This window comes from Castor canadensis, chromosome 12 (genome assembly GCF_047511655.1).
Source record: "Castor canadensis chromosome 12, mCasCan1.hap1v2, whole genome shotgun sequence".
Classification (NCBI taxonomy): Eukaryota; Metazoa; Chordata; class Mammalia; order Rodentia; family Castoridae; genus Castor; species Castor canadensis.
Genome location: NC_133397.1, coordinates 114,948,160 through 114,963,160, shown reverse-complemented (window position 1 = coordinate 114,963,160; position 15,001 = coordinate 114,948,160). Strand labels below are relative to the sequence as shown.

Here is a 15,001-nt window from a genome sequence, read left to right as displayed (position 1 = left end):
AGAGAAAGAGAGAGAGAAAAAAAGAAAGAAAAAGAAAGAGACAGAGACATCATGTTTTTGTTTTTTAAAGAAATTGCCCTTTTTTCCTAGTTTTGGACTTGACACAAATACCTAAAATTGTATGAGATTAGCATGAAAGTAAACTAAAGAAGAGGCTATGGACTATTTTAGCAGAATTCCCTTCTGCTTGTCTGAAAGACAGAAAGACTGTGTACCTATTGTATTTCTAAAAGCTAACCAGATTTTATTTCTATGGTAAAGCACCAGTTCAGCATCTTTGGAGTCTGACTTAGAATTTATACATTTCATTAGACCTTTATTATTTATTTATTTTGCAATGCTGAGGATCAAACCCAGGGCCTAGCATATGCTAGGCAAGCACTTTACCACTAAGCTATACCCTCAGTGCTTGCCAGGCTTTCAGTAATTGAAAAATCACAATATAAGATTGGGGATATAGCTAAGTTGTAGAGCACTTGCCTAGCATGCACAAGACCCTGGGCTCAATTCCTCAGCACTGCAAAAAGGAAAAGGAGGGAGAGGGAGAAGACATAAAAGTTATGCAGTTGTCAAAGTTAAAAAGGAAACTAGTAGGAGAACTTCAGGAAAAAGTATTAGAAACTGATTATGGGGTTCTTCCAATGGACTCCCTCCCTCCAAGTAAACTGGGAAATATTCTAAATGGAAAGCCATAAACTTTGAGGAACAGATAATGGTTTTAGGTGTCAAGAGATCTTTATTGAAATAAAAGCACAGTTACACTTCTAATACTCTTTCCACTGTGTACAACAGATTAAAATGCTTGCTACATACAGTGCACACACAGTTCAATAACTAGAACCAATATTACTGCAATTGAAATAAATAAAAATAGCCTATTTAATAATTTAAAATAAAATTACTGTACAATATGAAAATAAAAGATACATAAATGTTAGGATCTACAATGCCATACCAACAAGATCATTAATCTGCATTACACAAAACAGTGCAAGAAAAAAATCCAAATAAACTCTTGGAGTGCAAAGTTTAAATTTTTCATTTTAAATTATCATGCAGACATAGCATTTCAAGCCATGCTATAGTCTATGGCAAAGTTTTTAATTTTAAGAGGAAAACACTAGCCAGTAGGATAAGTACCATCAAATACTGCACCCACACTGCTGCTGCTCTGCTTCTACAGTACAGCTTACGAGGGAGGTCTCTCGCTGCACTCAAAAACTGAAGCAAGCACTTTATCTTTTGCCTGAAACAAAATTATGTGACAGAATAGTAACCATATCCCTGGGTTTAATAAAAAGAAAAGGCCTATACTACCTAATGAACTAAGAAGCAGTTTTCTATTCATCTTTAAACTCCTTAATGATCCTTAAGTGAAAATGACAATGTAAATTTTGAGACATACCAAATTCTGGCCTCTAGAAGACAAATGATACAATATGGGGCTGTGAGAAGAGCAAAGTAATTTCTGAACACCTATGTTCAATCTTGGTAAAACTTAGTTGCATTATGTGTAACAATATACTTGAAGTATAATTCAGTTTCAATGTGTATATAAAACTGTTATTTGGGCAAAGACCAAGGGGTGCATTTAACAATAAACCGTGGACAGACAGTCCACCTTGACTTGGCGTGCACGCCAACATAAGAGCTCTTCCAAAGACTTTGGCAAGAAGAATACGGAAGCAGGAGCTCACATGGAGACTGAAAGCACTGCGGAACACCACCACCCAGCACCTCCTATCAACAGGATACACGGTAACAAGGAGTTTGCTTCTTCTAAACCACTTCCGTGGACATCTGTGCTCTTCCATTCTCACAATTCAGTAGTCTTAAGTCTCTGTGCTTTCACTGCAGAGACTAACCAGGGTGTACTCTAGCCATTGTAAGTCCACAGGGTCACAGTTCTGTCTGCAGAGGATGACAGGAAGGAAAGGTCCTGGGTGTGCCATCTGCACTGAATCACTTTGTCCTTATGTTCCCCTACCACCATGATAGGAAGCTGCTTAGTGAGGTCCCCTAAATTAAAAAAGAAAATAGATGTTGATTTGTAAGACAAAATAAGCATAACACAGATTTTACAGGCTTCCTGTTACTTTTAAACTACTACAGTAGCTTAGACAGAGATAAATTGTATCAGCAGAATATGCTAACATATACACAACATCTGACATAGTTGCCACTTTCTGGGCAACTCTCTCTACTTGATTTCTCCCTAACTCCATCACAGTCTCCTTTGCTAGTTTTCCTTCTCTTCCTGGCTTTAAGTTTGCTGATTTCTAGCTGTTAGCCTGAAGATTTTGAATATTTCCTCAAGATCTCACTTCCTCTGAAACTTCATCTTACACCTTGGCCATTTATATACTTATGATTCACACCTATTTTATCTCCAATGTTGACTTCTTAACCTAAGCTCCCAATTAGTATCCAAACAGTTATTTGGCACCTCACTCAATTGTATTGTGGCAAGAAGGCAGGGAGGGGGAAGAGAGATTAATGAGTGCTACAGTGAAACAAAGGAAAACAGGAGATGGGAAATGTTACCTGGAGACCAGAGAAGGGTCACCTTGCTCCAGAGATTAGAACAGCCAATAAAATAACATGTGATCATGTATGGGACAAGCTATTAACCACCCCCCCCCACACCCCGCCATTTCTGTAACCTGTTCTAAATGGTATGTAAGAAAAAGCCCCCTTTGTTCTTGGGGTTCAGCCTTTGGACACGAGTCCGCTGAGTTGCTACCATCTTGCTTAATAAACTTGCTTCCTGAAAGCTTTGGTTCCCTCTCAGTCTCTGTCTGAGCCCTCCTGCAACAGTAGGTCATCTCAAATTTAACAACTCTAAAACCAAACTCTTGGTTTTCTTGCCCAATTCTGTTCCTCCCCCACCCATTTTCCTCATCTCAAGTAGGCACCATCTGGTTGCCCATGCCAGAAACCTGGGAATCATCACTGATTCCTTATTCTCTTATTCTCTAAATCGAACCCAAAACCAATTAAAATATATCTCAAATCCAGCCACTTCTTTTGCCTCCAAGCCACCATCATCTCTCACATGAACTATTGCAGCTGCATCTTCACTGACATTTACACTTCTATTCTTGCACCACTTTCAATCCACTCTCCTTACAGAACTCAAAATTATCTTTAAAAATGTTATTCAGGAAATATCACTCCTCTATTTAAAAATTTTCCAATGGCTTCAATGATGTTATACCTTTTTAAATGCCTTCAGCTCATCAATTGTAACAAATGGACCACTCTGATGGGGGAGACTCATACTGGGAACAGATGGTACATGGGAAGTCTGTATCTTTCTCTCCATTTTGCTATTAACCTACAACTGCTGTTAAAAATAGGCCTGCTATCTCCAATGCTGCAAAAAAAAAATAGCCTGTATTTTGTGTGGGACTGTTGTTGAACTCAGGGCTTTGTGCTTGCAAAGCAGGCACTCTAGTGCTTGAGCCACACCTGCACTACATTTTGCTGTAGTTATTTTGGAGATGGAGTCTGGTCTTGTGAACTATTTGCCCAGCTGACCTGGAACTATCATCCTCCTGATCTCAGTTTCCAAAATAGCTAAGAGTATAGGTATGAGCCACTAGTGCCTGGCTCCTATTTTTTGTTTTGTTTTGTTTTTATTTTAATGCCTACAAACCCCTGCCTCTGATTGAGACTTTTGTCTCTCTCTTCCCTTGGTTCATTAAGTTCCAGTCACCTTGGCTTCTTGCAGTATAATTACATACTGAGTTTATTCCCACCTCAGCATCTGTATACTTGTTATTTCTTCCTCTAGGGTCTTGGCAAGGTTTAGTCCTTCTCATCATTCAAGACTCTAGGCACATGGCATTTCTCTATAGACACCTACTCTAACTATCCCATCTAAAATAGCCTTCCCCTGTCCACTCCAGTAACTATCTCTTACTATGCTAAAATTTTTAAATAGCACTGGCGTACCTAAAATTTCCTAAAATTTATTGGCTTACTTTTTATTGACCACTTGCTCCATCAAAGAGGGAGTTAACTGTCTTATATTTATCTATTGGTCTGTCCCAAACTAGTATGCAGTAAATATCTGCTTAATGAAGACCTAACTACACAGATTATCCACTAATATTTTTTAAAGACGCTGATATGAGTACATAAACTTATCATTTCTCACAATAGAATGATTCAGCATAATAGATAAAACTATTTAACAATAAAAATAAGATTCACTCTGTTTAGTTAATAATTTACAAGAAATCCTCATGCATTTTAGTAATCTGCTTAATAAATATTGTAAAATTGAAAATGTTAGTCAATCACAATAGGCTAGCAAAAAAGAAAGACCCCCAAATAGAATAAGACAGACTAAAGACAAACAGAAGAGGTCAATCTCAATACCTTGTAAGTCTGTCACCTTTATTTTCATATCATAAGAGCCTGTTAGCAAGTAGTGAGCGCCAGGGGAAAATCGAACAGAGCGAACATCACTGGAATGAGGGTGATAACTTTGCACCATTCTTCCTCCTCTTATGTCATACAACATGCAGCTAGAATCTTCTTGACCTGTTGCTAAGAGACGTCCACTGGGATCTACAGCTACAGACGCCACTGCACTGCCTGTGGTGAGGAAGGTGAGTTTCAATATGGAAAATCAATATACCAAAACTACAACATAGCAAGAAATAAGCCTAAAAATATGATTATAATCCTGTTATTTAGGAATATGGAAATAAATATAAAATTTCTACAAAAGTTAAAAATAGTTGTCTCTGAGAAATCAGCAATGAAGTAGAGGCTAAACGACAGGACCAATTCCCAAAGCAATGCTGTTTTTGGTTTTTTCAGTGCTGGGGATCAAGCCAGGGACTTGTACATGCTAGGTAAGCACTCTACCACTGGAGCTACATGTTAAGATCAATGCTGGGGTTTTCTCCTTTTTTTGTTTTGATGGTACTATGGTTTAAACTCAGGGCTTTGTGCTTGTTAGGCAGGTGATCTAACACTTAAACCATGCCCCTAGCCCTTTTATGTTTTTTGGGGTTTTTTTGTTTTCAGATAAGGTCTTCTATTCTTTGCCTGGGATCTTGATTCTCCTCCTATGTAGCTGGGATTACAGACATGAAGCACCATGGCCGACTTATTTGTTGAAAGGGGGTCTCATTACCATTTTGCCTGGGTTCCCAATCTCTGCTTCCAAAGTAACTGAGATTACAGGCATGAGCCACTGTGCCCAGCCCTGTTTTAAAAAACATATTTAAAGGTCTAAGCTCTAAGTTGCTCTGTTGCTGGCAGAATAGCTCAAGCAGTAACAGTGCCTGCCTAGCAAGTGTTGAGGCCCTGAGTTCAAACTCCAGTGCCACCAAGACAAAACAAACAAACAAACAAACAAACAAAATCAACTACCCTGCTAACAAATAACAGAATAGCCTCAGGCATGATATTTAATCTCTGTGAGCCTCGATTTCCTAAGCTCGGTATTATTTTTATAAATATAGTAACAAATGAACCAGGAGCCAATGGCTCCTGCCTATAATTCCAGCTATTTGGGAGGTTGAGATCGGGAGGATCAGGGTTCCAGGCCAGCCCAGGCAAATAGTTCAAGAGAACCGATCTCCAAAATAACCAGAGCAAAATGGAGTGGAGGTGTGGCTCAAGTGACAGAATGCATGCTTTGCAAGCATGAAGCCCTGAGTTCAAACCCCAAATGTAGTAACAAATGAAAGCATTTTGAAAACAATGAAAGTAATCAATAAAATACAAAGCATTTATTTGTAATTTCTATTTTTTTATATATTGCAGAGGGAGAAAAGTAGGCTAGTGAAATTTATAAAGTTTCTTTCTCATGCAACTTCATTTAAATTCATGGAAAACCTACCAGTTCCATGAAATGTTGTGCCAACAACACGAACACAGCTTGGCACTCGAAGATCCCAGAATCTAACAGTCTTATCTTGGGAACCAGATGCAATCATCCAGCCACTCCAGGTATAAAGTGCCAAAATATGCCCTGTAAGAGGTCATATACTCAGTGGAAGAGTACTGTTCCATATTTCCAATGCTACATACACCTCATCCCTGGACAAGTGATGGTCTGATTAGTCAGCTATACTATGTGACAGAGATCTTCTACGTGTATCAGTTAGATTACAATTTCCAAAAAGTTAAAATTCAGTAAAATGCACATCAAAACCATACTGGACAAACTCAATTTTTCTTTGGTGACTCCTCTTTCTGTATTTCTGGACATCATAATTAATGCAGAAAAATTATCATTTTAAACAATGATCCACACTGGGAAACACAAGAGAAAATATTTTGTAGAGTTTGATTACTAGTATGAGAAGAGACAGTCTGGAGTCATATTTTAGTTCTACCGTTTACTAGTCTTGTCATATTGGGCAATTCATTTTGCCCTTTCAATCTCACTTTCTTCATGTGTAAAATGAGGGAAAAACTTCCTACATCATAAAGTGGTTGTGAGGACTAAGTTAAGGAAATATGTGATAAATAACTGAGCACACAGGGAAATATCAATGTTAGTTCTTACTGCGTGGCTATCCGAAGTTCACAATTTAAGTTTTTGAAATAAAAACTTCTTATCCTGAAAAGATTCATTTTAATGAAATACGCTCCATTAATGAAGCTGAAGAAAGGAAAACAATACAGGTTGGAGAGCAACAAAAGGAAAGGCAGCACTTAAGTGACATTACATACCAGTATGTCCACTCAGAGCATGGAGGCCCTGTCCCCTTTGACAATCTGTTGTATAAATGTTACAGTCCCCTGCTCCGGCACTTATTAAAATAGCTCCGCCGCTTTCTGGGCCTTCCATAAATGCCAAGTCTCTAATTGTCCCATCATGCATACTAAATTCCAGATCCGGTCCTGAAACAGCAGTAAGGAATTAAAAAAAAAAGATGCTGCTCACCTCACTGTGATAACGAGATTGCTAAACTGCGTCAAACTGGCCGAGAATAATAATGCAGTCTTAAGGTTTACATTTTCACTTAGGGATTAATACTATATCAGCTTCACTTCACTGAGCATAGAATTTCAAGAAATCAGAATACTGATTCATCTATAACCATCCCTAAAAACAGAGCTATGTATAGTTACCTTCTAACTTGTCTTTTGTTTCAAAGAAAATGACAGGACAGATAACTCTCTAAAAATATCCATTAATCCAATTCTGGGAGTTATTTAAAAGTGTGTGTGTTGCACCTACCCACATGCACAATGCTAGGGATTGAATCCAGGGCCTGCACATGTGAGGCCAGAGTTCAAGTACTGAGCTTACATCTCCAATCCAAAGTTACTTTTCTGTTAATTTTACAGGCCACCTGTAAGAATGTACTAAAAAAGAATAATGTTCATTGTGACTAAACAATAAGAATGTAGAAACCTTTTTTAGGATTACATTCCCAGATTCCACTAAAGACAACAGAGAGCTTCAACGCAGGGTAAGTACAAAGTACACACTGGCAAGAAAGCTACTGCTTACATACTTGGGCCCTACCTGTTGCGTTACAAGTCTCTGCATTGAAGGGCAGCACTTTAACGTATTTGTCATTTGATCCTGTTGCTAATAACTGACCACAAGGACTCCAAGCCACACAGTAAATGGATCCTTTATGATGTTTATTCCTTTTAAAACGTACCACTGGCTGCTTAGGAGTGTCATGTGCACTGCAGAGAAAAATTACATAAAGACAACTCAATTTCTTACTTGCTAAAATTAGTTAAGATGAAATTCTACATTTTGGTTGTTTTTTAGGGAGGAATAAAAACAGGTTATTAACAGTTTTCAAGATCATAAAAGAATAAATGGAAAGCATATTCAAAATCCAAAAAGTAAAATTATAGACCATTATCACACTAATTTCTCTCTCTCTCTTATTTTTTTTGGCGGTACTGGGGTTTGAACTCTGGGCCTCACACTTGCTAGGCAGGTGCTTTACCACATGAGTCACTCCACCAGCCCTGTCTGTGTTAAGTATTATCCAGACAGGGTCTCACAAACTATTTCCCTGGGCTGGCTTCGAATCTCTGACTCTCTGCCCCTCAAGTAGCAAGGATTACAGGCGTGAGCCACCAGCACCCAGCTCTAATTTCTTATTTCATATCACATAGGAAACTGGATATATGATTTAAAAAAAAAATAGGGCTGGTGGACTGGCTCAAGTGGTAAGGACTCCTGCCTTAGCAAGTGTGAGGCCCTGAGTTAAAATCCCAGCCCCCCCCCAAAAAAAAATTCAATTCTCATATTTTTCATGGATTTATAACTCATAAAAAAAGAAAGTTAATGCTTCCAAATGATAAAAATTCATTAAAAATTCTTTTTTTTTGTATGACACTGGGGTTTGAACTCAGGACCTACACCTTGAGCCATTCCACCAGCCCTTTTTTGTGAAGTGGTTTTTTTGAGATACAGTCTCATGGAACTATTTGCCTGAGCTGGCTTTGAACCACAATCCTCCTGATCTCAGTCTCCTGAATAGCTAGTATTACAGATGTAAGCCACCAGTGCCCGGCTCAATAAAAATTCTTTAAACAAATGATATGAGCAATGTGCCTGAGGTTAGGGGAAAGTGAAGAATGTATAAAAATAAAGGAGGCAAGATCTCTTTCCAGAGTTTAAAATCTAGTAGAGTAGATACTGTCATGTCCACCCATGTATGGTAAACAAAATATATGTTGTTATTGTCTGTATAAAGTTTTGGGCCTTAAAGGATAATGAAGGCAGGAGAACAGCATCCAGTGGAAACAGACAGTTGGTAAAGTGCTGGCTTAACATGTGTCCTGAGAAAGAGCCTGCAGAGCTAATGTGATAAACACAGGTACTCAGGGTCCAGGAAATGGTGAAGGACAGCATGTGTGGAGGTAAGGTGAGGGGCTCGGCTGTGGAGCATCCTAAATGCCATGTTCTCGAGTTTGGCTTTTAGTGACAGTCAAACACTGGATTAGTGGAGGAACAGCATCTTATCTGTACTTCAAAATGCAGACTAATATCATACAGTAAAGACTTTTTTATTAGGTATAATGTTAAATTATTCATCACTTCTATGTAAGAAAACTGTAAAACGAAAGCACACACAAAAAAAGAAAACTACATTTCTGGAGATTCATTCTGGAGAATAAAAGGGTAAAAATGACATGGTATCTAGGACTTACTTTGAAATACTTTAGCAAATAAACAAAAAAGATGAATGAAGAAAATGTGACAAAAACCTTGACAACTATTTCTCTGCAGTGTACTTGTCTCTCTTATTTTTTGGTGTTTGGGAATTTTCATAATTAGGGAAAAATTCCAAAAAAAGTATAAGAAACAATACTGATAAATCTTCAGAGTGTTTAATAATGATATGGAGAACAAATCAGCCCAGTCCTAATTGGATCCTTTCTCTAGTGGACTTTACCTCAACTCTACCCATCCATCTTTGCTGCATCTGCAGTTTTAGATGTGGCCTTTTGTCTTTATCCTAGTGTCTGCTCTTATGGCTGTCCAATCCAAAGTTAAGAGTGATCATCTCAAACCATGTTTAGATCACACTTGCTCTGTTCACCTCCAGCAGCTTTCCACTACACTTGACAAAAATCTACCACAGCTAGAGAGCGCTGCATAATTTACTTCCTGTCTCTCTCTGTGGACTTACCTCACTCTAGCTCACCATATTCCAACCAATCTGAATTTAAGTTCCTCAAAAAGCCAAGTTCTCTTTCATCTCCTGTTTTTACTGTATTATTGTCATTTCCCTTGTCTTCAGTCATGCTCAGATCTCAGATTTAAAAGCTTTTCCTCAAAGAGCCTTTTCTCTGACCCACCAGGCTGTACCCTACACCATCCCCCATCCCCATTTTACATTCTCACAGAATTTTACCATTTTTTTCCTAATATCTGTCACCATGGATAAGCATATTTATCTGTGTGCTTATTGCCTTAATGTCCATATTCCCCACTAAACCAGAAGATTCAGTAAATAAACATCTTTGTTTTATACACAACTAGCCCTAACTAAAACCTGAATCCAGAACACTGGAGCTCAAAATAAATTTGCTAAATTAATTTATTTTTATAAATGTTAGTTTTACAGTCCATGAAACAACTGTGCCAGTGTAAAAAATAAAAAAAGATGATAGTTAACTTAAAATAACATTACCTCTACACATAGAAGACTTTAGCTCTGCCTCCACAAATACTGCTATTTCCAATCCCTAATTTAGAATTCTGTCTTTTGAGTATTTCTATTTAATAATACAATAAGCACAAAGTAAATTATAATATTATGACCTAACATGGGTCCTTGTGATTCATTTTCCCAATCTATAAATGCTACCACAGGCTAAAAGTCAAAATCATTGGTTTCAGACATAGAGATAGCCAAAAAATCCCATCCTTCTTTCCTGAAACTAAAGTGAGAATAAGTAAGTCTTGGCTGAGTGTATGACTCAAGCTGTAGAGCGCCTGCCTAGCAAGCAAGAGGCCCTAAGTTCAACCCTCAGTATTGCCTAAAAATTTTTTAAATAAATAAGTCTTAAGAGTTGTAAAAAAATTATTAAAACATACTATGACATGTGGCACTTCTGGTTTTTTCGGTGGTTGTTTTTTGGTGGGACTGGGGTTTGAACTCGGGTTTTCACACTTACAAAGCAGGTACTCTGTCACTTGAGCCACCTCCAGTCCTTGCTCTGGTTATTTTAGAGGTGGGGTCTATTTGCCCAGGCTGGCCTCGAAACACAACCTTCCCAAATAGCTAGGATTACAAGCATGAGCCACCAGTATCTGGCATGTGGCACTTCTGATAATTAAAACTTTTAAAGGTTTATATTGTTGAGTGCTTCTGTATATTGATATAAAAACTATTCCTTTTAATTTGGGTGGAGGGCAGTACTAGAGTTTGAACTCAGGACCTGGAGTACAGCAAGTGCTCTGCTACTTGAGCTACACCCCAAGCTCTTTTTGCTTTAGTTATTTTTTGGATAGGGTCTCTCATTTTTGTCCTGGACCTTGGACCGAGATCCTTTCAATCTCTGCCTTCAGGGCAGCTAGAATTACAGGTGTAAGCCACCTCACCCAGCTACAGACTATTCTTTTGTGACATTCATTTTCCTAACCACAAATGGGTTATTATCTCTCTAATACCTCTGATAGTGAACATTTGAATAGATTGACATAAAGAGTACTTAATCAAAGTGTAGGGTTTAAATCCAGATTTCTATGAGGCTACATCTGAACTATTTAAAAAAACATTTCTTTACAGTGCTGGGAATTGAATCCAGCATCTTGTGCATGCTAGACAAGAGCTCTACCACTGAGTTACACGTGTGTACATTTATAATGATATGTCTTTAAAGATACATGCCTATTTTCAAATCCCACAAACTGGTAAAATAAGAGGGTAAAATCAAGTGAAATTTTAACGCTCATAGGTTTAAAATGGTCAGTTTCATCTAGTTTAAAATAAACTCCTCTGAGACTATTATAAGAAGTGTATATTTCTCCAATTTGTAACCAGTCTTACTGTGCTTTTATCTCATGTAAATTAATTGGAATATAAGAACTTTCAGATAAAAAAGAAAATATAAAAATCACAGAAATAAGGAAGACTAGAGTACTTAATGCACAATGACCTGAAAACAAAAAAAAAAAATCATAAAATTAATGAGTTAATTGTATTTTGTAAGCATTGAAAATAAAAATAAAGCTTGAAACACTACCAAATGGTAATCCTGAAAAGGGGACTAATAAGGGTAATTTTTTAAAAAGCAAGTATGGCAATACAAGCTAGTTTTCTTACCTTGGATCTATTACTTCTGGATAGGCACATACTCTCAGAGTTTTTGAATTTGAACCAACAGCATATAAACTACCACTTGGATGAAAAGCCACTGCTCTAACAGCTTGTGTGTCTTCTAGGGTATTAATACAAACGAATTGCTTTTTTGATTTGTCATCCTATGAATGAATGAAAAGAAATATAAAAGTCATCCTATGAAAAAAAGACTGAAAGAACTCATCTTTATTTAATTTTAAATTCATTTGAACTGTTATTCCTTTTTGATTAATCATGTTAGCTACCAAAACTCTTTTAAGCAACAAATCCAAATTAATTCTAATTTTCTATTTTACATTTGATCATTACTAAACCAAAAACAAACAGTCCATAAACACTCAAGTTTTTCTTTACTGATTAAGACAAAATATAAGATGAAATATACATTCCCACACTAAGTTCTCTTTAAAATGTTCAGGGAGAAAGTTCACAAATCTAAATGTTCTGGCAAAAATGACAGGACATCATTCCCATTTCTAAAAGCAGGAAGTATTCAGGCTACTGCCTGGGAACTGAAGCACGGGGTAAGTTCGAGACCAGTGAGAACCCCCTCCCCCTCAAAAAAGTAGGAAATACAAGGCTATTATTTAATCCACTTAGGGTTAAGAAAAAGAAAGTGCACCAGTGAGAGCCCCCTCCCCCTCAAAAAAGTAGGAAATACAAGGCTATTATTTAATCCACTTAGGGTTAAGAAAAAGAAAGTGCACCATTACCTCCAGCAATGAATTTCAGTATCTCAAACTGAAATCGTAAAAGTCCCTTTCAAAACTGTAAAAAATGATTTTAATCAGAACATTTGAGTTTCAAGTTTATTTTAAACTGTCCATAGTTCTCCCACACAGAGGCAAGTTAAAGTGGCTCTGTATAAAAGTTTTGGCAACTCCTGCTATTGTTGCCATTTAAAATCAAACTATAATTTAAATGTGATACAGGGGCCACAGGACTAACTGGACGTGGGTCAGGGATCTCTAGACAGGGTGTGGTCAAGAGAGCCAACCAAATCCTGTCTTTGGGAATCACTAATGTCAAGTATACACACAAAGGTAAATCACTTCAGCTCTAGTTGTGTCTAAGAGCTCTAGGACCAATGACTATACCATGAAGAAACAGACTATCCTTCTTCCTAGCTAAGCTTTTATGTATCCATACAATACAACCTCACTTGGGGACTACGGGGCAAAACCAGTATCCCACTATGTGCATCTTATATAATTGAATTCTGTTATTCATATGAATTTGACTAGAAGTACTACACTTTTCATTAATTAATATACAAGGAATATCATTCTGCTAAATGAATAATATGGGGAAGATAAAGAGAAAAAGGGAGAATTACTAATTGATTAAGTAGTACATTAATAATAAGGGTTGCAGCAGTCAAAAAAATTAATTTTATTTGTTCTCCTTCAGTATATTTTAACTTTTTAAAATTTTTAGTCATTTATTAAACAGGAAATTTCATGTGAAAATCTAGATTTCTAACTTTTGTTGAAAATCAGAAGAACTGAAAATACTAGGATTGTACAAATTTTTGTGCAAGGGACAAATATTCCTATGTACATATTATGAAAATGGCTGACTTTATTTACTATGTTACTTGTTTGATTCCCTATAGGCATCTGAAAGAACACCTTTGTTTATGGGGTTAAAATGTGAACTAGGAAAAAAAAGATAGTTAGGAAAGGATGTCTGATTCCAAAGCAAAAAGCAAGTATACTGATGCTAGAGGCCTGATGGAAATACCAACATTATCTAAACAAATAACTATAAGGTGGTTCAGAAAACAGCACGCAGTCCCAATTCAAGGTTACTACTGGGCCATTAATATGAATATCCCCAAAGATGTTTTCTAAGGCAACCTCTCTACTTGGTTCATTAAGAGCTCAACTACCTTGAAATAAATACCAATATTACCAATAAATGACCGTTTCCAAAAACGGTTTTCTTTGAATTGAGAATTCCTTAGCAACATTTACAAATATATATGAGAACAATGAAACATCCTTCTCCAAAGTATTACCTCTTCCCCTCTTGACCTTGATAAACTCCCTGAAGAATCTCCAAGAGATGGCTTAATGACTGAATGTTCTGATGAGCTGTGGGAGTAGAAATTCAAATAAAGTTTACTCTGAATATCAAAGCAGAAACTAAATTTAATCTTCCTATCTTTAATTTTTCCTTTTAACAAATAATCTTCAATGATCCCATTAAAAGCGACTCTGTGGAGACATTTATTAAGAGGCTCTGAATTTACATCACTCCAAAGAGTGTTGTAAAGAGGGTGAAGAGCCATTCTAGAACGATTTAGTCAAGTCTATACATTTTATGGTAGGATGCCAAGTACTCGTATTCCAGAATTCTGTTTGCAGTGCTTAGTCCTACCCCATGCAAGAGCTTAGAGATGTCTCTTTAGGAAAATTATCTGGCCTGAGAGAAAAAAACCTAACCCAAACTAACAGTTTACAGTCCCTTAATAAAACATATTTCCACTTAATCACTATTCTGTGAGGTCAAAGGCAGAGAAATCCACCCATTATTACTTCTCTTTTTTTAATGCCTCACTCATTATAAACAGCCAAAGTGTTTCAAATACTTGAAGAAAGTCTCCTAGATAAAAGCTAGAGACTATAACAAACAGAAAAAGAAATTTAGAAGCGAGACAACTCAGAGTACAAGGCTATCAAAATATAATTATAATCCTTAGAGATGTAACAGGAAATAATGAACTCTGGAAATGAGCAAGAGCTATTTTTAAAGCAGGAAAATTTGGGGAATAGAGCTCTTAGAAAATTAAAATACGTGCTAGGTATGGTGGTGCATGCCTGCAATCCCAGCTACACTGGAGACTGGGAGGATCTCAGTTCAAGGCCAGTATAGGCAAAAAGTAAGCGCATCAATCAAAAATCAAGCATGATAGTTTACACCTGTAATCCCAGCTATGCAGGAGGCATAGGTAGGAGAACTGAAGGCCAGCCATAAAAAGCAAAACAGGACTGGGGGCATGGCTTAAGTGCTAGAGTATCAGCCTAACAAATGCAAGGTCCTGAGTCCAAACCTCATTAAGATACTATTTTCTCAGTTTTTCTATAACTTAAGTTTCCAGCTTAAAAAAACTCACTGTCATGGTTTGAATATGAGATACTCCCACAGGCTCATGTGTTGAAAGCTTGATCCCAGCTGGT

The 15,001-nt window shown here is 37.1% G+C and overlaps 1 protein-coding gene across 5 annotated transcripts in view; it reads right to left on the bottom strand.

Moving 5' to 3' along the window:
- Positions 1–716: 716 nt before the first annotated feature.
- The window catches only part of Wdr47 (WD repeat domain 47), an 85,713-nt gene continuing 71,428 nt past the window's right edge, over positions 717–15,001 (bottom strand). For all 5 annotated transcript variants that reach the window (XM_074050847.1, XM_074050848.1, XM_074050849.1 and 2 more), the window contains exons 9-15: positions 13,840–13,915; positions 11,784–11,941; positions 7,505–7,674; positions 6,703–6,873; positions 5,864–5,995; positions 4,387–4,605; positions 717–2,019 (exon numbers count right to left, since the gene is read on the bottom strand). In XM_074050847.1, coding sequence (XP_073906948.1) covers positions 1,877–2,019; positions 4,387–4,605; positions 5,864–5,995; positions 6,703–6,873; positions 7,505–7,674; positions 11,784–11,941; positions 13,840–13,915 — 1,069 coding nt within the window. In that variant the 3' untranslated portion in view covers positions 717–1,876. The remainder of the gene's footprint in view (positions 2,020–4,386; positions 4,606–5,863; positions 5,996–6,702; positions 6,874–7,504; positions 7,675–11,783; positions 11,942–13,839; positions 13,916–15,001) is intronic.